Source organism: Phoca vitulina, unplaced genomic scaffold (genome assembly GCF_004348235.1).
Source record: "Phoca vitulina isolate PV1807 unplaced genomic scaffold, GSC_HSeal_1.0 scaffold110, whole genome shotgun sequence".
Lineage (NCBI taxonomy): Eukaryota > Metazoa > Chordata > Mammalia > Carnivora > Phocidae > Phoca > Phoca vitulina.
The window spans coordinates 237,785-264,311 of record NW_022589813.1 but is presented as its reverse complement, the minus strand read 5'-3'; the positions used below and the strand labels follow the sequence as shown (position 1 = coordinate 264,311).

The 26,527-nt window shown below is 37.3% G+C and overlaps 1 protein-coding gene across 3 annotated transcripts in view; it reads left to right on the top strand.

Moving 5' to 3' along the window:
- The window catches only part of LOC116628048 (serine/threonine-protein kinase SMG1), a 104,695-nt gene that overhangs the window by 25,180 nt on the left and 52,988 nt on the right, over window positions 1–26,527 (top strand). For 2 of the 3 annotated variants that reach the window (XM_032398096.1, XM_032398095.1), the window contains exons 2-19: window positions 4,045–4,208; window positions 4,924–5,079; window positions 7,493–7,629; window positions 8,619–8,677; window positions 9,719–9,932; window positions 12,638–12,763; window positions 13,160–13,232; window positions 14,830–14,927; window positions 17,155–17,328; window positions 19,032–19,256; window positions 20,933–21,034; window positions 21,697–21,966; window positions 23,506–23,636; window positions 23,812–23,973; window positions 24,639–24,757; window positions 25,406–25,493; window positions 25,583–25,684; window positions 26,382–26,522. In XM_032398096.1, coding sequence (XP_032253987.1) covers window positions 4,045–4,208; window positions 4,924–5,079; window positions 7,493–7,629; window positions 8,619–8,677; window positions 9,719–9,932; window positions 12,638–12,763; window positions 13,160–13,232; window positions 14,830–14,927; window positions 17,155–17,328; window positions 19,032–19,256; window positions 20,933–21,034; window positions 21,697–21,966; window positions 23,506–23,636; window positions 23,812–23,973; window positions 24,639–24,757; window positions 25,406–25,493; window positions 25,583–25,684; window positions 26,382–26,522 — 2,541 coding nt within the window. Of the gene's footprint in view, window positions 1–414; window positions 473–4,044; window positions 4,209–4,923; window positions 5,080–7,492; window positions 7,630–8,618; window positions 8,678–9,718; window positions 9,933–12,637; window positions 12,764–13,159; window positions 13,233–14,829; window positions 14,928–17,154; window positions 17,329–19,031; window positions 19,257–20,932; window positions 21,035–21,696; window positions 21,967–23,505; window positions 23,637–23,811; window positions 23,974–24,638; window positions 24,758–25,405; window positions 25,494–25,582; window positions 25,685–26,381; window positions 26,523–26,527 lie in introns of all 3 variants that reach the window. The other variant, XM_032398097.1, reaches the window with a different exon arrangement.

Sequence of the window (26,527 nt, the reverse complement as noted above, 5' to 3'; positions counted from 1 at the left end):
AACTGGACGAGACCACATGTAGCCAGGAGATACTATATCCCCTTGCACATGGTGGATTGTTGATGTGAGGTCTGAGGATTTGGGTCATTCAAAATAAGTGACCTCTCAGATTTATTACATTTTCTGTATACTGAGAATAGGTAACTAAATGAGCGGTAACTATATTTGCATGTGGTTTGTATGTTATAGTTAACATTTAAATTCTCTTATGTACTAAAAAGTTTTTTTGGTTTGCCACCTTAAGCCTCTCGGCACAGAGTGGCTTTCCATCTCAATTTTTGCTTCAGCATATGAACCCTAGAAGGCCATAGTACAACTAAAAGCACCTAACCCATGAATGATATTTGCTTCATGTTTGAACAACAAATGTTTTAACCCACTGTCTTCACTAATATTGTAACTACTGTCTTACAGATTGACTTGATGCAAAACATCACAAAGGCTCCATATTATACAGTATGCGATTTTTGAGGTATGAGCTTTAGAAACTTACCTCTCATGTGGCATGTACATCAGGCTTTAACTTCACTTTAATCATTTGGGGGAAATTTATGCATTTCTCTTTTTTCTCTCTCTCTCCATAATATTTTTAGAGTATTAAAGGGGCTGTGGAGGTATTTTTGATCCTTGCTAGTATGATTCTTAGTTTTAACAGATACGTTTTTTCTTATCACTAAACAGACACTACTTTCTGGCAGATGATAGCTTTTCCAGCCCTTATAACTGGCTTAACATTTATACCTGCCTCTTTGAATTCAAATCTGTATTTTGTGCCTTTGATTGCCTCATTTTAAGTGCTCATTTCCGTTCGTTAACAGTTTTCTATTTATTGGACTTGGTGGTGGTGTTGGTGCTAACAGCCTGGTACTGACTTTTTTTGAGACCTAAGCAGTCTTGATATTAAAAAAAATCAAGATTTCATATAAATGCTGAACCATTTTGTGCTTTTGGATTCAGACTACCTATAACTTGAATTCTGGTTGGAAATGTTTTGATCAGTTTGTTTTAAAAGAACGTGGCAACCAGTGAGTTTTTAGACAGTTCTGAGACAGTAGTTCTAACCCTAGTGATTTTGTTGTTCTTGTTGTTATATTTCTGAAAACCCAAACTCGGGGGGGAGGTGGAACTTGGTGTTCATAACTCATGGGATTTTAAAACCTATATTTCTAATAAATTGGGAAGTTGTTTCCATTCTTTTTTTCCAGTTTAGTTTGAAATCAAATGCTTTGTAGGTAGAAATGGATTTATTGGTAGGAGATTGCTTAATTTCTTCATTGAAGAACTTAAAATCAACTGCTATGTATTGGGTTTGAAAACTTGTTTTGGTTGTATTCCTGTGCTGTTGAACTGCTTATATATTATTTGTATGTTAGACCGGAAATCTTGAGTTTAGTATTATGGTCTTAATAACTTTTTTTTTTTAAGATTTGTTTATTTATTTGAGAGAGAGAGAGAACACTGGGAGGAGGGGCAGAGGGAGAGGGAATCTTAAGAAGACTCTGAGGGTAGAGCCCTATGTGGAGCTTTATCTCACAACTCTGAGGTCATAACCTGAGCTGAAACCAAGAGTCGGAAGCTTAACCAACTGCACCATCCGGGTGCCCCAGGGTCTTAACTAACTTTGAGCATACCCTGTAAGCTAAGTATTTAAGAATTTAGTATCTCATTGAAGCCTGACAACAACTTTACAGGTGAGATAGGTATTATCCCCATTTTATGCAAGAAACAACTGAGGCTTGGAGATTAAGTACCTTGTGGAAAGTCCCACTTACCTTTTCCGTGTTGGAGTTGGGATTTGAGCCCAAATCATTTTTTAACCCATATTCTCTGCTGCCTTACGTTTACTGCTATGTCCCCAGAAAAATGATACAAATACTTACCTCTTAGTAGTAAAGGTAGTATATGTGATATATAAACATAATTTAAACAGGAAATTCAGACATTTTAAATATTGGTAGATTTTTGTTATCTTGTATCCGTTCATTTGCTAGCAGCTTACTTATCCAGGTTGTGTTAGGCGTCATACATACAGCCAAGTTCAAAATCTGTCAGAAAAGCTCTTAAGCTCTCTTTTCTTTTTCATTTCCCATCCAGAAATTTATGTTACGTTATGGTTTATTCTACAACTACTTTATGACCGTAGGCGCACATTTAATGTGCTATTTTTAAAAACATGGGAGATGCCATTACATTTGTTTTAAAAAGCTCTCATGCACCATTTAGTGTTAGGGGTACTTAAATGCTTACAGATTAATATGCTTAGAAAAAAATTCTCATTTTTTTCTTGAAATTCCATAGATTATATTTTTTCATCTATTGGAAATACTGAGCTTTGTTTTTTGTTTTTTTTTTAAGATTTTATTTGTTTATTTGACACAGAGAGAGACAGTGAGAGAGGGAACACAAGAAGGGGGAGTGGGAGAGGGAGAAGCAGGTTTTCCGCTGAACAGGGAGCCCGATGTGGGGCTTGATCCCAGGACCCTGGGATCATGACCTGAGCCAAAGGCAGACGCTTAACGACTCAGCCACCCAGGCTCCCCATTATACTGAGCTTTGTTGACAAGTGAACCCTGGATGTTTGAAGAAGATACTCCATTACGGAGCCTTAGTTATTTTAATATGCTAGGGTCATGGAATTTTATCAAGTTTCCAATTGAGAGCCTTTAGGAATAATTTAGATTTGTGCCATTTACCCAAGTTTAATTGGACCTGTTGTTTGCATTCCATATTAACAGTGGTTTCAGTAAGTATAGATCAGGTTGTCTGACTGAGCTTATGCTAAGTTCCACGTTTAGTATTTTTGTGGGTGGGGGCAAAGAAAAAATGATAAATTGAAATATATAAACAAACACTGAATTCATTTTTATATAAGAGGGAGGAGCCACAAGGGTTGAGGAATAGGCTAGTTTCTGCTTTTGCCAGTGTCCTCAAGTTTCCCAAATAATTGTGGGTTCAGTAGGTGTTTTTAGTACATACTATAAAAGTGATTTTTTTCAGAAAGTTGTTCCTCTCAGAAGTAGTATTGATAGGACAGGAGCTTTTTTCTTGGTATTTTTCATATGGTGTTGTAGTGTTGTCTTATTTCTTGACGCTTTATGTTTGATGGTTGGAAGAATGAGGCTCATGAGAAATTATGAAACTCAGCTCCTCGTTGTACTGATGAGGACATTGAGGCATAGAACTGATCCTTAGATAAGGATAATTACCTTGGGGCTGTACCACTTGTTTATTAATGGCCAAGTATCAGGGATTATTCTACACACTACTTGACTTTTAAGTAGATGATGGACTGCAACCTTCAAATTCAGCTTTATTGGATTCCTGATATCTTATTTTTATTTTTCTCAGTTTTTATAATTTTGATAGTGTCTATAGTTAAGGCATCTTCAGTGAAGTTTCCAATACATTAAAATTATCTTACTTTCCAGCTAGTGTGTTTTTATATCCTGTCGAGCTTGCTTTCAAATATCATTCTGTAATTTACTTTCCCACCAAATAATCCACCAAAAGTTAGGAATTCAGGTGAGAGAGAGAGAATATGCCACATTGCCCCTGCCTTATATGTTGCCAGTGCTTTTTATTTTTATGACTGGGAAAACTGTAACTTTTCCACTGATTAACCTCTCCTGGGAGGAGAGCTGAGGCAGAATGATTCCTTTTATCAAATCATGTGAAGAGAATCCTGGACAAGGGTGACCAACTGTCTTATTTTGCCTTGGACTGAAGAGGGGGGTTCATGGACATGGGATTTCCATTGCTAAAATTGTTAACCCTTGACCACAGCAGGATGAGTTGGTCACTCTAATCCTGGTAATTATCCGTATTTCTGAATGGGTCTGTAGAAGAGAAGGGGCTGAACAGCTAGCTTTTCATTCATTGACAATCCCTTCCCTGTTGAAAGACTTATTAGTGATTGGAGTGCTTATTTATAATAGTAATGATTTAAAAATTAGAGTGGCAGGAGAGGCTTGAATAAAAGATTTATGAGTTGGGCTGTGAAAATATTTGTTTAAAGTTTAATCTTATACTCTTCTCTCTTTACAGAACTGATAGTGCATCAGCCGACCCAGATACTTTAAAATATTCTTCATCCAGAGATCGGGGTGGGTCTTCTTCTTATGGACTGCAACCTTCAAATTCAGCTGTGGTGTCTCGGCAAAGGCACGATGATACCAGAGTCCACACTGACATACAGAATGACGAAAAGGGTATATATGCTTCCTTTATTGTTAGAGGCATGTTTTTTGGTTTGTTTTTTAACCTACCAGCCTTTCCCTAGCTTTCTCTTTCCCTCTCTTTTTCTCCCCTACTTCTCTCTTTCTCTTAATATGCTTAAAATATAAATATTAAATAGGTGCTGTTGTTGAAACTTCATAAGTTTACCCCTTCATTAAAAATTTTTTTAAATTTTTGTACATTATAATACACACAGGCAGTTTCCTTGCCACCCATAATATCACAAAGGCTGAAGTCTCCTGACTACTATCTCTCCTCTAGACTTTTAAAAGTTTTTTTTTTTTTTAAATAAATTTTATTTATTTATTTGACAGAGAGATAGCACAAGTAGGGAGAGGGAGAAGCAGGCTCCCCGCCGAGCAGGGAGCCCGATGCGGGGCTCGATCCCAGGATCCTGGGATCATGACCTGAGCCGAAGGCAGACGCTTAACAACTGAGCCAGCCAGGCGCCCCGACTTTTAAAAGTTTTTAAAGTGCAAAATCTGACTTAATTTAGTTTACATTTCTTTTATCTTCTGTGGATGGACAAAATGAAATCAAGATGATTTCAAAGCCGGGGCAGCACAAGGGAAGAGTAGGAGAAGCAAAGGCTGGTTGAGCTGTAGATGGGTAGTAAGATCCTGAACTGTCAGGAATTGATTGAGTAAAGCAAAGAACCCTATTAAAATATGTAAATATCGTTTTTAGGTGGCTACAGCGTCAATGGAGGATCTGGGGAAAATACTTATGGTCGGAAGTCGTTGGGGCAAGAGCTGAGGGTTAACAATGTGACCAGCCCTGAGTTCACCAGTATTCAGCATGGCAGTCGTGCGTTAGCCATCAAAGACATGAGGAAATCACAGGGTAAGATTGGACAAACTGGGGGCCAGTCACAAATGCCTCCACAAACACCTGTATCCTTTTCTCCCCCCGGATGCCGTATTTCTTTTCTTTTCTTTCTTTTTTTTTTTTTTTAAGATTTTTTTTTTTTTTATTAGAGCACAAGCAGGGGAGCGGCAGGCAGAGGGAGAAGCAGGCTCCCCGCCAAGCAGGGAGCCCGATGTGGGACTCGATCCCATGACCTCGGGATCATGACCTGAGCTGAAGGCAGATGCTTAACTGTCTGAGCCACCCAGGCACCCAGGATGCTGTATTTCTTTTTTTTTTTTTTTTTTTTAAAGATTTTATTTATTTATTTGAGAGAGAGAGAATGAGAGACAGAGGGCATGAGAGGGAGGAGGGTCAGAGGGAGAAGCAGACTCCCTGCCGAGCAGGGAGCCCGATGCGGGACTCGATCCTGGGACTCCAGGATCATGACCTGAGCCGAAGGCAGTCGCTTAACCAACTGAGCCACCCAGGCACCCCAGGATGCTGTATTTCTTACTAATGCTTTGCACACATGAGTTGGTTCGTTTACTTCGAGTTGAAAAACATGTACAGATGATAATTGTTTGCATTCTTTCTCCTGTAAACTGTTTCTTAGACTAAATCCTCACAGGAAAGGCTTTAATACTTTTTTAGAGTATACTTTCTAGAGAATTCTCCTAAAATTTGAAGACTAGATGAGATTTAAAGAAACTTTTTCTGGTCATAGTGGATAATGAATGTCTGGTGTGTGGTGGACTCTCCCTGCAGCAGGTCCTTGAACTCTAGGGTCTGTAGGGGCTATGGTTATAAATGGAGTGGGTGCTTTTCTAGAGTTAAGTATGCTGATACCACCTTCTGCCTTATAACATAGCCTCACTGTATAGGTAAAATGCCTTGAATGTCAGGTGATCATTAGTTTTCTAAAAGAGAAATTTATTTTGTTGGTAAAACTAAGTATGAAATCAGGATTTCTGATTTATATACTTTGTTGGATATAGTCACTCTTTGGACATTTAGTTTATGACCATTTGCTTCCACGGTGGTGTGTGTATATGTATGTGTTGTGTGTATCTTGGTGAATATCTTTGTGCATATAGCTGCTTTTTTTTTTTTTTGCATATGGCTTTTAAAAAATGAATTCTTTTGTATAAATTTTCAGAAGTGGACCCACTAGTCAGAGGCTATGCTGTTTCTTAAGAGTGTTTGAAGCCCTTGACTTGGTACGATAGAAGCTAGAAAGTGAGTCCAAAGATAATTGAGTCCAGTTCTTTCTCCTCTGAGGCTCAGAGATAAGTAGTTTGCTAGTGGCAGAATTGTAAATAGAGCCTAGATTTCCTGGCTTGTAACCTAATGACATTTTCAGTGTCCATCTTTACTGAAATACTCAATGGGCTAGGGATTAAAAAGAGAATCATTTTCCTTCTCTCAGATGTTGTAATTTCTTTTAGTAATTTTTTTCCATGCCTTAGAAATGAAACTATTAGACTCTTTAATGTGGTTTGTTTTTACTGTATATTGGTTAATCATTAAATAGCACACCTGAAAATATAAAAAGAAAAATTTAGTACTTAAATGTATTTTTATTGGCAATTGTTTGAGCATTCTTGTTTGTTCTCATTAAAAAATAAAGGGCAGAACAGTTCTGGTTTGGCACTTCCCTAGTGGCATCATGCCTTGTACATGGTTGGTGGTAATTAGACATTTGTTGAACTGAATGTTTGATTGCAGTTCACAAAAACTTTGTCTTAGGAAAATAATAATAATGTGAACAAGAGACTTCACTCCACTGGATACCACATGCCCTCACTGGATACCAAGTGAGAATTAGAATCATATAGCCTCTTTTCTGCCTGTTTGAGACTTTGTCCCTAACCTGTAGACATTTCTTACCTGTACTCATGCTCTTTACCTGGATGTCGAAAAGATTGTGGAACAAATCTGAAGAAAGTAATTTCTTTTTTTTTTTTTTAAAGATTTTATTTATTTATTTGAGAGAGAGAGAATGAGAGAGAGGGGGGAGGGTCAGAGGGAGAAGCAGACTCCCTGCCGAGCAGGGAGCCCGATGCGGGACTCGATCCAGGGACTCCAGGATCATGACCTGAGCCGAAGGCAGTCGCTTAACCAACTGAGCCACCCAGGCGCCCTGAAGAAAGTAATTTCTAAGCCGCCTTTTTTTCTCTCAACTGGTCCTCTGGAATGAGGTCTTTGCTTAGGTCTCTCTTTTTTGAGGGTCTGCTTTGTGCCTAGCAGTCTGCTGGAATTTGGCTTCTAGTGACAAAAAGTGTACCGGGACCTGCATTCAGTTGAAGTTTTATTGTTTAGTGGACTGTGATTTTTGATGTACTTTAAAATATTTGGGCTGTAAAGTTTCTGTGTTTATACTCAATGCATAACATGTTTATTTTCACAGAGCGATCGATGTCTTACTCTGATGAGTCTCGACTGTCGAATCTTCTTCGGAGGATCACCCGGGAAGACGACAGAGACCGAAGACTGGCTACTGTAAAGCAGTTGAAAGAATTTATTCAGCAACCAGAAAATAAGCTGGTGAGTACAGTATGGAAGTGTTGATAACTTTTGTGTTTCCATAATAAAGTAGATGATGCTATCTGGAGTGGTTTAAGAAGGGAAGAGTTTTGCTTCTTAGGAAAAATGACAGGGATTCCTTATTCTAGGTTAATTTGGCCTATATTATAATGATTGAGAACTTGATGACCCTGATGTGTAATTTACCTGCCATTGGTGGATCCACACTGGTGTCTTCTACAGTAAAGTGCTTTTAACCTTTAATACATTTATTCTGTTGTCCTTAGAATTTTACTTTCTGTATGCCAGGACAGACTATGTCTTTGTTTTTCATATGTGAAATTGGGATTGGGGTGTATGTATTTTGTTCACGGGTAGGTGTGGTCTGGTGGCCAGGGCTAACTAAATGGAAAAATCCTTTAAAGAAGAAAGTTCAGGAGCAGTTACAAATTTCTCTCCAGTCTGAGTAATTCTCCTAATGTGAAATTAAGAACTTGATATAGAGCAGGAAAAAATTAATGAGAATGGTATGGTGAGTCAAATAATATTTGGTTCAAAGCAAGTTTTCTACCTCCCCCCATTTTATTATGAAAAAATTAAAATACATAGCAAATGCAATTTTTGAAAACATTTCAAAATATATATAGATACTGAATATCATATGTCTGCCATCTAAATTCTGTCATTAACATTTTATCATGTTGCTTTGTCACGTATCTCTTTACCTCTTCATCAGTCCATCTCTTAGTGCATTTCAGAGTAAATAAGCTTTTTCAGTTTATGTTTCTCATTGATGATCATGGCAGTACATAGGAATGGGTAAATTTCTTTCAGAATCTGAAAGGAAACTTGTAATACTCCTGATACATACTAACTGCGGACTGGGAATAATAAGAAAAGGAAGGTGTGCTGTTTGATTAGAATTTGGAGGGGAATGCAAGTAAAAAGTACACAATGTTATTGAAAGTACAGGAATTTGAAGTTTTTATACATGTGGTTTTTTTTTTAAGGTACTAGTTAAACAATTGGATAATATCTTGGCTGCTGTACATGATGTGCTTAATGAAAGGTAAGTAACCAATGGGTAATTTTAAGACTTTAAATATATTTTTAGAAATTATTAAAAAATATGCAAGACGATAAAGCCATTGGTGGCTTCATTTATGAATATCTACTTAATGTTTTACTGGGTTCTTCTGCCATCTTTATCTATGTTAAAGTATTTATATGTTAATTACCATTGACTACAAATGGAATCCACTTGAAAGGAAATGCCTTTTTTTTATTTTTCTTTCTTTCTTTTTTTTTTTCTAATTTGTCAACATGACTGAGTAATTGAGCATTGACTTGTGGAATGCCATAAACTCTTAATGCAGGCATGAATGAATGCGATTAACTTTTGTAAACTAGAGAATTTTGAAACTGCTTAGAGAATAGAGGTGAAAGGGAGCTTCCTTCTTTGGGCAACAGTGGATTCAGACCACCTGCTCTACGAGGCTACTGGGGTTCTCCACAAAGGTGTGCAGTCTGTTCTTCGTATGGGGATTCCCAAAGAATTGCAGTGTTGGAAAGCACCAAAAACTCATCTCAGCAGGTCACGAACCTTACTGCTTTTTGATGGTTTCATTTTATATAGTTAGTTATTAATATACTTAAATCAGTGCTGTTATCCTGTTAAGTTTGTTGTGCTTTAACTAGTACCATTTCCTGTTTTATAGTCCTTACCTACTGAACACTACATCATATGTAGTTATTTGTAGTGTGTTTTATCTGATCCTTGTTGCTGCCCTTTTCTGTGGATTATTTAATGTAGCTTGAGATGGAATTTGAAGCCTGATTTTTAGTATTTCTGGGCCTTTCCTTACTGTTTGTGAATAATTGATTCTGTAAAAGAAAAGCTAATGTGTCTAACAAAGGTACTTTTGGGCACTGTGGGATAGAGAGAGTAAAGAGCATATTTAAGATAAAATTTCAATCTTTTATGTAGTTCGAATAGAAAATTAAAAAAAAATCGTTGAAGACATTCTTTTGTAAAATGTGTCATTCTTGTCATCTTTGAAAGCTTAAACCTTTCGTGTGTTTTATTTTGTTTGCATTGAAATAAACACAGTAGCAAATTGCTTCAGGAGTTGAGACAGGAGGGAGCTTGCTGTCTTGGCCTTCTTTGTGCTTCTCTGAGCTATGAGGCTGAGAAGATCTTCAAATGGATTTTTAGCAAATTTAGCTCATCTGCAAAAGATGAAGTTAAACTCCTCTACTTATGTGCCACCTACAAAGCATTAGAGACTGTAGGAGAAAAGAAAGCCTTTTCATCTGTAATGCAGGTAAGAATGAGGGGGGAAATTGATGCATTTGGAAAGAAAATTATCCTTAACAATTTTCTAGTAATGTTTTTGGAGAGGAACTTGGAGAAAGGAAACTTAGTATAGGGGTTATCTACTGATAGTAAATATGATATAAATAACATTTCTCTTTCTGAGTTTTAGTTAAAGGATACAAATTAAAAGGTAGATTTAAAATAAGTTAGATTTTTCTTTTGTCTTTTCGCTTTTTTGAAGCTTTCCTTTGAATTTTGCTTAGTACTAGAATCATTTGCACATTTGAAAATAGGGACTCTGAGGAAAGCTGGATAGGAGGGGACTTGACTTTTCTGAGGGAGACAAAAACTGAATGACACAACTCATTCTAGGCCTTTTTAGGTTTAATAATACGTCCAAAATTCTTATTCCAAGTGATATAAAATAATTTTGTGTAAATGAAAACCAGCCTTACTTAGCTTTATTTCACTTTTGTGTAAGTATATTAAAAGATCATTCTCAATTTAAGTTTGAGCAAAGTTACAAGCAGTTAAATTTTTGTTAAGTAGGTGTGAGAGAGCAGAGAGCAGGGTGAGGGGCAGAGGTAGAAGCAGACATAGAAGCAGACTCCCCGCTGAGCAGGGAGCCTGATGCGGGACTTGATCCCAGGACTCCCAAGTCTAACCTACTGAGCCACCCAGGTGCCCCAGATATCTTTTATTTATATGTCTTCTTTACAATTGATGATATGCTTTATTTTGCTTAAGTCACTTTAAATGATATAGTCTGTTCTTTAAAAATCCATTTTTCTTTGATTACAGAGGTTATGTGAAAAATTTTGGGAAAGATTCAGAAAATTATCTGTAACTAAATATCATAACACCAAATTAGGCTTATTCTGCATATAGTTTTAATATTTTGAACATTTCTTCAAATATTGATTTTGAAAATTTTCAAATCCACAGGAAAACAAGTGGACCAGTATAATAAATACCCATATGTCCTTTATCTAGATTTGTCACTTATTAACATTTTGCTACACTTGTTTTATTTCCACACACATAGTTCAACTTTTTTGTTGAACTATTTGAAAAGAAATTACACATGTCATGACAATTCACCCTGTAATGCCTCAACATACATCCCCTAAAAATAAGGCTGTTCTCTTATATTAACAACAAAATTATTATCATACCTAAGAAAATTAATTTTATTATATAAGGCAATCCATATTCAAACTTCTGCCCTTAAGATATCTTTTACAGCTTTTGTCTTACCTGACCCAGGATTCCGCCCAGACTTGTGTATAGTTTGGTGCTGTGCCTCTTTAATCGCTATTAATTAGAACAGTTCACACCTTTTTTGTCCCTCATCTTTGTGGAGTGGTCTACTTCCTGGGTTTGTCTGATTGCTATTTCCTGATTTTAAACCTTTTGGTCATGAATACTTCCTGGGTTCATTCTTACTGTTGCATCACACCAGCAGGCATATAACTTCAGTTTGTCTTCCTGTCAGGGATGAAGAGTTTGATCACTTGGTTGAGGTGATGACCACCAGAATTTTTCTGTTGTGGAGGCTTATTTTTCTCCTTTTGTAATTAGTAATCTGGGCATGATACCTTGAGACCTTCTGAATATCCTGTTTTTTAGTTCTAGTTCACTCAATGATTTCGGCACCCATTCATATTCAGTACCTGTGTAGATTATAACATTGGCAAAATGTTAGGTACTTTTCCAGTTCTAGCATTTTTTCTGTAGTTACAACCTCATTCTTTTGTAAAGAAGAGCTTTACTTTTTAGGAAAAAATGGTTTCTGACAGCTACAAAATATTCTGTCAGTGGCATGCCATATATTTGTTTAAAAAATAGAGCTATAGGGGTGCCTGGGTGGCTCAGTCATTAAGGGTCTGCCTTCGGCTCAGGTCATGATCCCAGGGTCCTGGGATCGAGCCCTACGTCATCGGGCTCTCTGCTCAGTGGGAAGCCTGCTTCTCCCTCTCCCACTCCCCCTGCTTGTGTTCCCATTCTCGCTGTGTCTCTCTCTGTCAAATAAATAAAATCTTAAAAAAAATAGATCTATATATAGTGGTAACATGAGCCTGTATGTCTGTTATTCATGTGTTGGGGCCATGCTAATCTTCTCTAAATCATTCAAATTTGAAGCAAGTACTAATAACCTAAAGCATAAATTTTATAAAATTTGCTATAAATTTTGAATTGGAAAGTAATTGTGGTACTTTAAAGAAAAGTTTTCCAAGCACATCTTAATTTTTGTTCTTGAAATTTAATCAAGTCCATGGTATTAAAGAGAGCATTTAGGAATAATGTGAACAGACATTACTTAGGAATAATATTAAGAGACATTAAAGAAGAGGAAACAATATTTATTTTCAGCCTGTTCATGGTGGAATGAAATGTTTTCAACTTATTTTTGAGCTAAAACTGCAGACTTTCTTTTCTTTGGTATCATAATCAATTTTAGATAAAATCACTTTTTTAAAAAAAAGATTTTATTATTTGAGAGAGAGAGCACACGCTCGCACGAGAGGGGTGAAGGGCAGAGGAGGAAGCAGACTCTGTGCTGAGCAGGGAGCCCTACTCAGAGGCTCAATCCCAGGACCCTGGGGTCATGACCTGAGCCAAAGATAAAGTCACTTTTAAATAATGAGCCCAACATGCTTGTTTTCTTCCTGTTTTGTTGAATATTCATGGTTTATAACTTTTATTTTTTAGCTTGTAATGACCAGCCTACAGTCCATTCTTGAAAACGTGGATACACCAGAATTACTTTGCAAATGTGTTAAGTGCATTCTTTTGGTGGCTCGATGTTACCCTCATATTTTCAGCACTAATTTTAGGGTGAGTTCCCTGACTCCCTCTGTTCATATGATGGGGAGAAGGATTGGTTGTTTGTCCAAGGACCTTGGGAATCAGAAAACAAAGCTTCTGCTTCTTGGAGTATAATCAGTGATGCTTGAGGGTCCACGATAGAATGGTGCAGTAATATAGTTTTTATAAATACTATCTGTACTTTCTGACATTAATACGTCAAAATATTTAAAGAAAAAACATTTCCTCAAGGTCATAAAGTTCCATTATTCTCTTGCCCTGCCCTCTCCCTTTCTAAGTTTGTATAATGTCAAATAGGTAGAACACAGATGCTTTTTCTAGGATTTCTTAATCTGAAATGGTCCACAGGAGAAGTAGCAGTTAGACCTTAAAATGATTAGCCCTTTTCTCTTTGTCTCCACCTAGGATACAGTTGATATATTAGTTGGATGGCATATAGATCATACTCAGAAACCTTCGCTCACACAGCAGGTGTCTGGTAAGTTATTCAGCATATACCAGTCGTTTAAATGTTATGGAAAGGAGCTCTGGTTCCTCAAAGTCCAGCATACTATTTCTTTCATAATGCAAGAAAAATAATTGCTTCACAGGAATAATTTGGTTATTACATATTTTTTCTTTTTTTAAAGATTTTATTTATTTGTCTGAGAGACAGCACAGCAGGGGGAGCGGGAGGCAGAGGGAGAAGCAGACTCCCTGCTTAGCAAGGAGCTCGACGTGGGACTCTCTCCCAGGACCCCGGGATCATGACCTGAGGTGAAGGCAGATGCTTAACTGACTGAGCCACCCAGGTGCCCCAGTAATTTGGTTATTATAAATGAACATTACTTGTTAGCAGAATATATCCTTTCAGAGGAAGACTGTGTACTTCGTCGTAGGTAGGTGAGAGTAAGTACAGATTGTAATGTTGCACCTGTGAGAAATTGACTTTTCACGAGTCATTTGTAGTGTGTGCTGGTGGCAGGAGACATTACAGTGGCAATACTTGAGTGTAGATTGAAAGATCCTGGATATTTGTGACTTGTTTTCCTGGTTATTAAAAAAAAAAAAAAAGCAGGGTACCTGGGTGGCTCAGATGGTTAGGTGTCTGCCTTCGGCTCAGGTCATGGTCCCAGGGTCCTGGGATCGAGTTCCGCATCGGGCTCCCTGCTCCTTGGGGAGCCAGCTTCTCCCTCTGCCTCTCTCTCTCTCTCTGTCTCTCTCTGTCTCTCATGAATAAAGAAATAAAATCTTAAAAAAAAAAAGTTTATGTATATCATACCTATGTATTTAAAAAAAAAAAAAAAATTAAAAAAAAACAAATGGTGCCTGGGTGGCTCAGTCGTTAAGCGTCTGCCTTTGGCTCAGGTCATGATCCCAGGGTCCTGGGATCGAGCCCCGCATCGGGCTCCCTGCTCGGCGGGAAGCCTGCTTCTCCTGCTCCCGCTCCCCCTGCTTGTGTTCCCTCTCTCGCTGTGTCTCTGTCAAATAAATAAATAAAAATCTTTAAAAACAAACAAACAAAAAACCAAATGGATCAATTTGGGGAATTGTTTAAACGATAAATTTATTTTATTTTATTTTATTTTTTATTTAAGTGAATGACTAGCACGCCTCATTTGGACATTTCAGCTTGTTTCAGGTGCTATAGTTTCTCTTAGCTTAATTGGTGCAGTGGACTTCTGAAAATAGGATATACCACACTGAGAGTGGTTCTGACCCATTTCCACTGGAGAGATTAGTGGACATCTTTGGTGGGTGGTTGGGGTTCTGGAGTAGAAAGCCAGGCTGGTGGCAGATAGTGGCATTTTAGTCTAAGTCTTGTGTATATTGACAATATGGATGTTAAATCTGGTAAAAAATAAGGGCTAAGAATCACATTTTAATTTCTGGAGACTGTTCATTTTGCAGCATTAAAAGAGACTTTGGTTAATCGTGATCAGCATGTTTAACAGTTAATAGTTCTAATTTTATGAAATAGAGCATTGTTTAAGTATGCAACTTGAAAACCAGATAACTTTTAAAACAAGTCTTTTAGATATATTTTTAATTTGGATTTTTTGTTTTTTTCTACTCTTGAATTTTTTGATTCCTAGGGTGGTTGCAGAGTTTGGAGCCGTTTTGGGTAGCTGATCTTGCATTTTCTACCACTCTTCTTGGTCAGTTTCTAGAGGACATGGAGGCATATGCTGAGGTGAGTATGTAGAAAGTTATTTCCTAAAATTTCAGTTAAGAACAAAACAAAAATCTTAAACAGTGCTACATTTATTTTATTTTTTTTTAAATTTTTTTTTTAAAGATTTTATTTATTTGAGAGAGAGGGTGTGCACCAGGGGTGGGGAGGGACAAAGGGAGAGGGCGAAGCAGGCTCCCTGCTGAGCAGGAGCCTGATGTAGGGCTCGATCCCAGGACCCTGGGATCATGACCTGAGCCAAAGGCAGACACTTAACCGACTGAGCCACCCAGGTGCCCCTAACAGTGCTAGATTTATTTTAAAATAATTCAGACCACTTGACATTTAAATAGAAATTACAAGACCATTGCAACATTAAAAAAAATTTTTAGATGCTTTTTTTTTTAAATAAAGCTTTTATTTATTTATTTGACACAGAGAGAGAGCAAGACAGCGAGAGAGGGAACACAAGCAGGAGGAGTTGGAGAGGGAGAAGCAGTCTTTCAGCTGAGCAGGGAGCCAGATAATGGGGCTCGATCCCAGGACCCTGGGATCATGACCCGAGCCGAAGGCAGATGCTTAATGACTGACTGAGTCACCCAGGTGCCCCTAGATGCTGTTTTTAAGTTACCAGCTGAATTACCAGAAAGACTGAAAGAAAAATAGCAGGCCTCATTTTGCAAAGCTTAAAATATTCCTGGTAGCTAGTAGTTTTCAGACATTTTCTATAGTTCGTTTTTATTTTTTGATACCAAAAGCATATTAAAAGTAATGTGAATTGATGTTGTATAAAAGCCCCTAAAGACTTTCCTTTTACATATATTGGGGATCTTGGATCATGCTTTGCAGGAAAAGACTTGGCTCTAGCAAATTTTTGCGGCTATACAAGTATAGTATGGCAACTTCAAGGGTTCTACTGAAGTCTCTGGTATTGGGTCTTGCTTTCTTAGCTCACTGGTCATGACTTAAATTGGCCATGTCCTCTGAGAACTTCTTTGTGGTTCTTCCTTATTCAGGCCTACCATGATTCTTGCTTGGTGTTTGAGGCTCCTAAAATGTTTTAGCTCCATCTATGCTATTTCGAGCCTTTCAGAGAAGAGTGGAAGGAAAATTTTGCTTCTACATGTTTCTTTGCCTCCACACCTAGAATATCTTTTTTCCTAGCCCACCTTTAATGCTGATCTACCTCACTGAAGCTGCCCATTCTGGTTTGTAAAGACTCTCCTCCTTGGTGTCCATAAGATGAAATTCTCTTCTATTATTTTGGGTGCTTAATTATATGTAGGTATATGTTGGTTCTAGTATCCCATTTTTTGCCAATCTTTTTTGAGTATATCTTACTTCCTTAACTAGATTTGTAAACCAGATTTTCTAATTTAACACTTCTCTCCCCCATTTGCCCTTTGTGTGCCTAATGTTGGTGTGGGGGGATTATTGAGTTGAGTGGCTCAAAGAATACCTGGAATAAGATTTTAGCAGAAACCAATTCAGGAATGGCAAAAGTTTCTGGCTCCATTTATACCTATATATAACAGAGCATATGTACTATTTATTTTTCCCCCACTACCTTTCTGAGTTGGTATGAGAAGTTTTTTGTTTTGTTTTGTTTTAAGATTTTATTTATTTGACAGAGACACAGCGAGAGAGGGAACACAAGCAGCGGGGGCGGGAGAGGGAGAAGCAGGGGGAGTGGGAGAGGGAGAAGCAGGCTTCCCGCTGAGCAGGGAGCCTGATGCGGGGCTCGATCCCAGGACCCTGGGATCATGACCTGAGCCGAAGGCAGACGCTTAACTGACTGAGTCACCCAGGCGTCCCTGAAAAATTATTTTCTTAATCTACTGAGGTTACTTTTGGCTTATTTAAGTATAGATTTGTTAATTAGTGAAGTATAATTTACTTTTACATTTAGATTCATGTTCCTTTCTCTAACAGATTACTTTTTTATTTTATTTTATTTTATTTTTTGGTGATGGGGGCCAGAGGTAGAGAGAGAGAGAATCTTAGGCTCCATGCCCAGTGCGGAGCCTGATGCGGGGCTCGATCTCACAACCCTGAGATCATGACCTGAGCCAAAATTGAGAGTCGGACACTTAACCAGTTGAGCCACCCAGGTGCCTCTCATGTTTCTTTTCTGATAGGCTAAAATTCCTTTATTTGTAAAAACAAAGTTAATTGACTTAAAAATTGGGAGTTTGTTTGTTTTGAACAATGTGCTCCTTAAATAAGAGTGCTGTGATTGCACATCTAGGACCTCAGCCATGTGGCCTCTGGGGAGTCAGTGGATGAAGATGTTCCTCCTCCATCAGTGTCGCTACCCAAGCTGGCCGCGCTTCTCCGGGTGTTCAGTACTGTAGTGAGGAGCATTGGGGAACGCTTCAGCCCAATTCGGGGTCCTCCAATCACTGAGGCATATGTAACAGATGTAAGTGTCTTTAGGAGTTTTAAGTATCATTCAAAAACAAAATTGTTGTGTATTGTAAATGCTTCTTTTTCTTTACCTAGTGAACTATGTTACTAACCCTTCATTTGTTTTGTATGTATGTACATATGTGGCTACTTTAAATTGCCAGAAAAGTAGGGAATCCTATTATATCCCATCTCCTTTCTGTCCCCTCCCCTATATGAGAAAAAGGCTATACTGCATTTTAAACTGTGCATGAACTTTTTTCTCATGAGATCCTTCTTAGATTGATAATTTTTTATATCCTTTTAAAATCTTTCTTTAAAAGTAATATTTTAATTTTTGCTTTATAATTATTGAGTTTAGTTTTTCAACATAATGAGAATAATGCACTGTAGAGAAAGCCTCAAAAAGTAATTTTTTCTGAGCATGACAGGATGAAACAACTTGATAGTCTGACATCCAAGATTATAAAGATACAAGAACTTAAATATTTAGTAGTCTGAGATCAGTTATAAGAGGCAGCATGATTACCACACTTCAGCAGCCCCAAACATTAGCTGTACTCTATTACAGTTCAGTGAGTGGCTCAGTGTATAGACATGAGAAATGAACCTGTAACTGTACTGTTGTTGAATAAGAAGGGAGAAACATGCGTGATACAGTCATAAAATATTAAATGATTAAAATTTTACTGTTAGGATAAAAGTCTAACTTTTATTTATTTCTGTTGAACACATTGCCAAATAAAATAGGATATTTTATATGAATTTTTGGTAGGTTAATTGTGTATTTGAACAGAAATGTCAGATCCTGAAGATAATTAAAGCCAGCATTTTGATATTTTAAACCTGAACAAGATGATTTAATGTCTTCATTTTATTTATTCCTTTCTAAAAGTTGGTAGTTTGGTGACTGTGTCAATGTTGAAATAAAGGCAATAAACTCAGATGTAAAACAAAAGGAAAGAAAATAATCATTTCCCAGGATAGTTACATATTTAATGTATTCTTGTATGAATGTCTTTTAGGCCTTCTTAACCTATAGGTTTAAAGCCTATATGTAGTGATTGTTGAAAATTACAGAAAGATATACTGTATCACTTTGTTTCTTAACTTATTTTTATTAGAAATTTAGTACATTAATACTGACTTGTAGTTTAGCGGGGTTTTTGGTTGGAAATTACATGATTTTCATAATCGTCAAATAGGTATATGTTATGAATGAGACTTAACCTTTCCAAAGAGATCATCAGTACATGAATGTTCATAAGCTAAGGTGACTTGGGTATTTAGTTTTAAAAGATTGATTACCAAAAGCCCAAGTGCTTTATTGCAGGAAGATTATTCTCATGGCAGGTTATTCCTGTGTTTAATGCTACTGTTCCAAGTACTGGTGTATTTCATGAATATAAAAATTCTGAGCTCCAGCCCCTTGGTTACTTTGGCTGGGGGAGAGAGAGTGATAGAAATTGGGTATAAGGGAAATAGAGGATCCATTTTCTGTCACAATAGTACTTTAGACTATTTTAGGCAAGATCATTTTTGCATATTTTACTAAAGATACCCTTTATTATTCAACCATCGAGAGCGAGAATATTAAGAGACAACTGACAAGGCAGGCAGTTAATTTTCAGTTCAAACTGCATTAAATAGAAACTATTTTCTTACTCTGTGGAAGCATGTGAATTTTTTTAAAAAGCTGCTTGTTCTCCCCATTTGCAGGTTCTATACAGAGTAATGAGATGTGTGACGGCTGCAAACCAAGTGTTTTTTTCTGAGGCTGTGTTGACAGCTGCTAATGAGTGTGTTGGTGTTTTGCTCGGCAGCTTGGATCCTAGCATGACTATACATTGTGACATGGTCATTACATACGGATTAGATCAGCTGGAGAACTGCCAGACTTGCGGTACAGATTATAGCATCTCAGTCTTGAATTTACTCACATTGGTATGTGAATTCTTTTTTCCTTGCTTTTTAATACGGTATATATTCAGGCCCTTAAATTTAAATTAGTGTGGAAGAAATGAAAGCCTTGGTTTTTTATGTTTGTTTTTTTAAAGAGTGCATTACTTCTTATTTATATAATCTAGTTTGCTTTTGCTCTGTTATCTGTTTACTTTTAGTGTTTGATCTCGGTGTAGTTTTTATTCCTTTTCTTCTTTTTTCTTTGATGAAACATTGTCTTTCATGTAAGACTACCTAGTATTCCTGATAAGTATCATATAGGTACTTGATAACTATTTTGAAAGACCTTGTTATGTTTTGTTTCCCATATGAAACTTGTTCTATAGTTTTTATTCTTAACCATAAATATTCTTCCTCCTCTCCCCCATTTATTATGGACATTTTGAAGTATATTAAAAAAAAACAGAATAGCATAATGAATCTCTGTATACTTAATACTCTTTCTATAATTAGAAACACATGGTCTATCTGGTTTCATCTAGGCCTCTCTGACTCCCTCCCTCTTCCTTGCTGTGCCTCCATCCCCAACTGGATTGTTTTATTTATTTTTTTTATTTTTAAAGATTTATTTATTTGAGAGAGAGAGAGAGAGATTACAGTGGGGGGGGGGGTGCGGTGGGCAGAGGGAGAGGGAGAAGCAAGGCTCCCAGCCGAGCAGGGAGCCTGATGCGGGGCTCGATCCCAGGACCCTGGGATCATGACCTGAGCCGAAGGCAGACGCTTAACCGACTGAGCCACCCAGGCGCCCCTCCAACTGAATTGTTTTAAAGCAAATTCTAGGTGATACTCTGCTGAACATTTCTGCCAAAGTTATACCTCTCTTTGCCAATGTAAAAAAAAAATTGCCCATGTTTAAGTATAGATACATATATCCTATTTCGGTATCTAGACATTTTACTGTCATAATGTTAAGGCCTTAAAATACAGTTTAGATATATTACTTCTTTAATTAATAGATATTTTTCAGAGCAGTTTTTAGGTTTACACAAAAATTGAGCCTTAGGTATGGAGTTCCCATATGCTCTCCCACAGTAGTTTCCCTCATCATTATTTTTTTTAAGATCTTGTTTATGTGTCAGAGAGAGAGAGCGTGCACACACAAGCAGGGGGAGCGGTAGGCAGACAGAGAAGCAGACTCCCTGCTGAGCAAGGAACCCCATGGGGGACTCGATCCCAGGACCCTGGGATCATGACCTGAGCCGAAGGCAGACAGTTAACTGACTGAGCCACCCTGGTGTCCCAGTTTCCATCATTATTAACATCTTGCTTTAGTGTGGAACATTTATTACAGTTGATGAACCAAATTGACATGTTATTAACTGAGGTCTGTAGTTTACCTTAGGGTTCACTCTCTGGATTGTACATTTTGTGGGTTTTGACAAATGAATAATGCCACATATTCATTATTGTAGTATCATACGGAATAGTTTCACTGCCCTAAAAATGTCTTGTGCTCCACCTATTCATCCCTCCTGAATCCCCGGTAACTATGGATACTACTGTCTCCATAGTTTTGCCTTTTCCAGAATGTCCTATCGTTGGAATCGTAGTGTGTAGCCATGTCAGATGGGCTTCTTTCAGTGAACTTGATGCATGTAAAGCTCCCCCGTGTCCCGTTGTGTCTTGGTAGCTCACTTCTTTTTATTTTATTCTTTTAGATTGTTGAACAGATAAATACAAAACTGCCATCATCATTTGTAGAGAAACTTTTCATACCATCATCTAAACTACTATTTTTGCGTTATCATAAAGAAAAGGAGGTAAGTGTTGCATTGACAAGGACTTTTGGTAACTTCAGTCATTGAAGAGTTGACTCAAGTTACTTACTAGGCTACATAAATGAAATGGAGTGAAATGATAAATGTTTTAAAATATAGTGATTAAATGATTTATATAACTTAGTATTTGTTGATTGTCATACTGTGCCACATACTCTTTTCAGATTTCCATGATTTGTTTTTATTAAGTTTGTTTTATTAAAATTTCATAAAACAAGCAGCTGTTAATTTATCAAGTTATAAATTCAGAGATACTGTGTATGTCATAAATTTCATTATTAGCTTCTCAGCTGACTCCCAGTCAAAACCACTACAGGCTTTCCAAGTAGATAGAGGAAAAGTAATTGTAATAAATAGCTCTTTTTATGTGTGTTTTGATCCCAGCCATTTTTTAAAAATGGCTTTTTAAGAACTTTTAATTTAGAGGACTCTGTAATAAAGTTTTGAAGATTTTTATAAACTTACTGACATAAATTTACTGACACATGTAGGTTCCCTAAGGTTGGGTTTTAAAAAAAATTTAGGTCTTTGGTGTTTTGGACAGTGAATTCATTGGTCTTAAAATTGATTTGTACCATCACATTATGCAGTTAGTAATTTTATTTTCCATTTAATTATCACTTTCCTGAATTCTCTCTTTAAAGGTTGTTGCTGTAGCCCATGCTGTTTATCAAGCAGTGCTCAGCCTGAAGAATATTCCTGTTTTGGAGACTGCCTATAAATTAATTTTGGGGGAAATGACTTGTGCCCTAAACAACCTGCTACATAGTCTACAACTTCCTGATGCCTGCTCTGAAATAAAACATGAGGCTTTTAAAAATCACGTATTCAATGTAGACAATGCAAAATTTGTAGTTATATTTGACCTCAGTGCCCTGACTACAATTGGAAATGCCAAAAACTCACTAATTGGGGTAAGTTTTTACTTGCAGTGCTTTGTTTTATTCTCACTTAACCGTCTCTTCATTGCATGTTTACCTATCTTATTTACTACTATTACCATGTCAGTATTTCCAGAGTCACTGTAGAACACACTGCCATATGTAGGACATGCCTGGATCATTAAAGTTGACAGGAATGTTTTCTTGCCATTGTATTTTGCTTTCCTCTTCCTTTCCTTGACAACGCTTCAAAGATTTTTTGTATTTTATTTTTTAAAAAATGTCTTTTATGAATTTGTATGTATTCTAGCATGCTTATAAAAAATTTGTCAACATTTTCCACAGCTTAGATTTGTATAGTTCTTTTAATATGCAACTCCTTCTTCCCTGCTTTTCTCCTCTTCACTAACGTTAGTGCTTACATATGGTCTTCCTTTTTGAGTGCCTACTTTTCTCTAGGAATATTCATATATTCTTTTGGGAATAGAATAAAGATTTCTTCCTTTTAAGAAATTTGACGTGACCTTGCTTTTGATTGATAATTATTGCCTTATTTTTTTCCCTTCTGTTAGACCTTGCAGGATTGGAAGATATTACTTTTAATAAAAAAAGATAGGATGTAATTAAGGGATAAAGTTTTCTAAAAGAGAAGGGAGGGGAAAGTCAAGTTTGATGTTTAGATTTGCATGCTTTCCTGATTAGATTGCCTTGTATCACTCGATGAGTAGCAGTTCCTTCCCTCACTGCTAGTCATGGCTGATGGTGTACAGTAAACTCTACTCAGACCCTAAAATTTCATTGTTGAGGAATTCACATTGTATATAGATTTGAGGAGGTTTTTTGTCTTGCATTCTGGAAACAGGGAGAGTGGGTCAGGAAGGGGCAGTTAGGTGTAATGGAGTGTATTAGCAGCAGAAGGAAAAGGGAAGGATGGGTAAAGCTTAAGAGTGGCAAGATGTTCCTTTTTTCTCATTGGACAGGGCACCTTGCCATGTATAGTGTATTGAAAATTGAGGAGAGGCAATTTGCTACATTGGGGGGTACAGAGGACTTTGTTTAAATCAGGACTCAGTAGACTACAGCCTATGGGCCAAATACAGCTCAATATCTTTTTCTCTCTCTTTTTTAAAAAAATTACTTTATTTGAGAGACAGAGCGAGCACGAACATAAGCAGGGAGAGGGGCAGGAGGAGGGGGAGAAGGACGCTCCCCACTGGGCAAAGAGCCTACCGTGGGGCTCGATCCCAGGACCCTGAGATCATGACCTGAGCCGAAGGCAGACACTTAACCGACTGAGCCACCCAGGCGCCCGTTTTTTTCTCTTTTTAAAAAAATATCTTTATTGCTATATAATTCAAACATCATACAATTCCCACTTAAAGTGTACAGCTCAGGGGCACCTGGGTGACTCAGTCAGTGAAGCGTCCAACTCTTGATTTCGGCTCAGGTCATGATCTGAGCCACCCAGGCGCCCCTGTCATTTTAACTTTTTAAAATTTAAAATATTTTGAGGAATAAGCTCATGTGTGTCTTGGAGGAGCCAAACATTTGTTTTCGTTTGTACATCATCAGATGTGGGCGCTATCTCCGACTGTCTTTGCCCTGCTGAGTAAGAATCTGATGATTGTGCATGGTGACCTGGCTGTTCACTTCCCCGCCATTCAGTATGCCGTGCTCTACACATTGTATTCTCATTGTACCAGGTACTGTACTGTACAGATACTTCTTGAAAACAGGGTTTTTTTTTTTTTTTTTCATTTTTATAGGGGAGGATGGGCTCTTGAAAGTATAGATTTTTAAAAATACGTGTTGACTTTGGAGTTACTTTTTTTTTTTTTTAATTACAGATGAAAAGATGATTTTCCCTTTGTCTTCCAGGCACGATCACTTTATATCTAGTAGTCTTAGTTCTTCATCCCCATCTTTGTTTGATGGAGCTGTGATAAGTACTGTAACTACAGCTACAAAAAAACATTTCTCAATTATACTGAATCTCCTGGGAATATTGCTTAAGAAAGATAATCTTAACCAGGATACAAGGTAACTAAATAATATTTCCTAATATTAAGTGTTCTTAACTTTTATTAACTTAGCTATGTAATTTAAGGATAGGAAATCCAGATTATCGAGGTAGTAGGGTGGAGCAGTTTCATTATGAAACACTTCAAAATACAGCTTTATTATTTAGTCTAGGATTTCTTGTTCTTTCCCAAAAGAATTAAATGAAACCTCCCTGCCCTGCAATGTTTTGTAGAAGAATGTATCTGTAGAGGTTTTTTTTATATTCTTTGCTCCAACTTAATGCTAGTTTAGGGAAATTTTTTTTTCTTTCTTTCTTTTTTTTAAGATTTTATTTATTTATTTGAGAGAGCGTGTGAGCATGAGCAGGGGGAAAGGGGAAAGGGAGAGAGAGAAGCAGCTTTCCCACTGAGCAGGGGGCCCCACATGGGGCTCCATCCCAGGATCCTGAGATCATGACCTGAGCTGAAGGCAGACCTTAACTGATTGAGCCACCCAGGCGCCCCGGGGAGATTTTCTTAAAAAGCATACAACTTTTTGACAAAGGAATTTCTATAGTTTCAGTTTTTGTTTCCTGTTGCTTGAGATGTTTAAAAAAACCAAAAGCAAAGTAATGTAAGAAGAATATATTTTTATATTTTTCTTTCTTTTTTAATGTAAAGTCAACTGGCTATTTTGTGTTTCAGGAAACTGTTAATGACCTGGGCTTTGGAAGTGGCTGTTTTAATGAAGAAGTCTGAAACATATGCACCTTTATTTTCTCTTCCATCTTTCCATAAATTTTGCAAAGGCCTTTTAGCCAACAGTAAGATTCTGTGATTTTTAAAAATTCTGTTACCTGCTCTTACAAGGGATCTTTGGTCATGAGAGAAAGATAGTCACTTGAACATTTTCATAACATGAAATGTATAATTCCTATCTTAGTGGCAGATGCATAATCTGTCTTAACTTATTTTTTTTTTTTTTAAGATTTTATTTATTTGGCAGAGAGAGAGACAGCGAGAGAGGGAACACAAGTAGGGGGAGTGGGAGTGGGAGAGGGAGAAGCAGGCCTGAGCGGGGAGCCCGATGTGGGACTCAATCCAGGACCTGAGCTGAAGGCAGACGCTTAACAACTGAGCCACTCAGGCACCCCTGTCTTAAGTTATTCTTAATACGTAATTTGTTTTTAAGTGATTGTCACATTTTTAAGCTTATGTGAATGTTTTTACATTCCATGTACTTCTAAATTTCTTTCAGAAAATGGTTGAGGTGAAGGCTCGTGATGTTGGGTTTTGTTGAATGTGTGATTTTCCCAAACGTTTCTACCAGCAAGGGTCCTAGGCAGGAGCAGGGCCTCGTCCCTGGGAGGCACTTAACTGTTAGTTGAATGAGTGAATGGGTTTGGGAAGTTACGACATGCTGGCATATAATTTCTTTTGGCAAGTTGAAAGTGTCTTTTAATTTCTAATAGCTCTTGTTGAAGATGTGAATATCTGTCTGCAAGCGTGCAGCAGTCTACATGCTTTGTCTTCTTCTTTGCCAGACGATCTTTTACAGAGGTATGGACTGAAGATCCTATTATCTCACCCTAGTCCTAATAACTTAAAGTTGTTGCCACACTCATATTATCTGTTTCATCTTTTTGTAGGTGTGTTGATGTTTGCCGTGTTCAACTTGTCCATAGTGGAACTCGTATTCGACAAGCGTTTGGAAAGCTGTTGAAGTCAATTCCTTTAGATGTTGTTTTGAGGTATAACAGTTGTGTTGGAACAAAAGCATCCCACTGTTTTGACTGTCTAGTAGTCCTTTAGGAAGAGACAAATTGCCTAATAGTGAATTAATGTCACGTCTCATATGGCACCTCTCAGTGACTGAAGAGATGCCAGAGGATCAAATTGTGCAGGTCTAGAAGAAAGTAACAAAGTTTAATATTTTTTATAAACTTAGAAGCTCATGATAATAAGTACTGAATAATTTATATAATATATATAGTAATTTTTTTAAAAAAAGATTTTATTTATTTATTTGACAGAGAGAGACAGCGAGAGAGGGAACACAGGCAGGGGGAGTGGGAGAGGGAGAAGCAGGCTTCCCGCTGAGCAGAGAGCCTGATGTGGGGCTGGATCCCAGGACCCTGGGATCATGACCTGAGCTGAAGGCAGACGCCCAACGACTGAGCCACTCAGGCGCCCCTATATATAATAATTTATATAATATATAACACATGCCAAAATGTGTTTCTTAGTACAGTTATTTGAAAAATTCAAGTGTAATCTTTATTGTTTTTGATTAAGTTAATTTTCAAGTTGTAACATCTCTATTTTGAAGTCTCAGTTTTATTTTTTCATTCCTACATTTAGTTAGCAAGGAAATAGCCCATTTACAGTATGAAGTAACCTTTTAACTAAAACATTTTGTGTAACAGTGACTTTATTTTCTTTCTCCAGCAATAACAGTCACACAGAAATTCAAGAAATTTCTTTAGCATTAAGAAGTCACATGAGCAAAGCACCAAGTAACACATTCCATCCACAAGATTTCTCTGATGTTATTAGTTTTATTTTGTATGGGAATTCTCACAGAACAGGGTAAG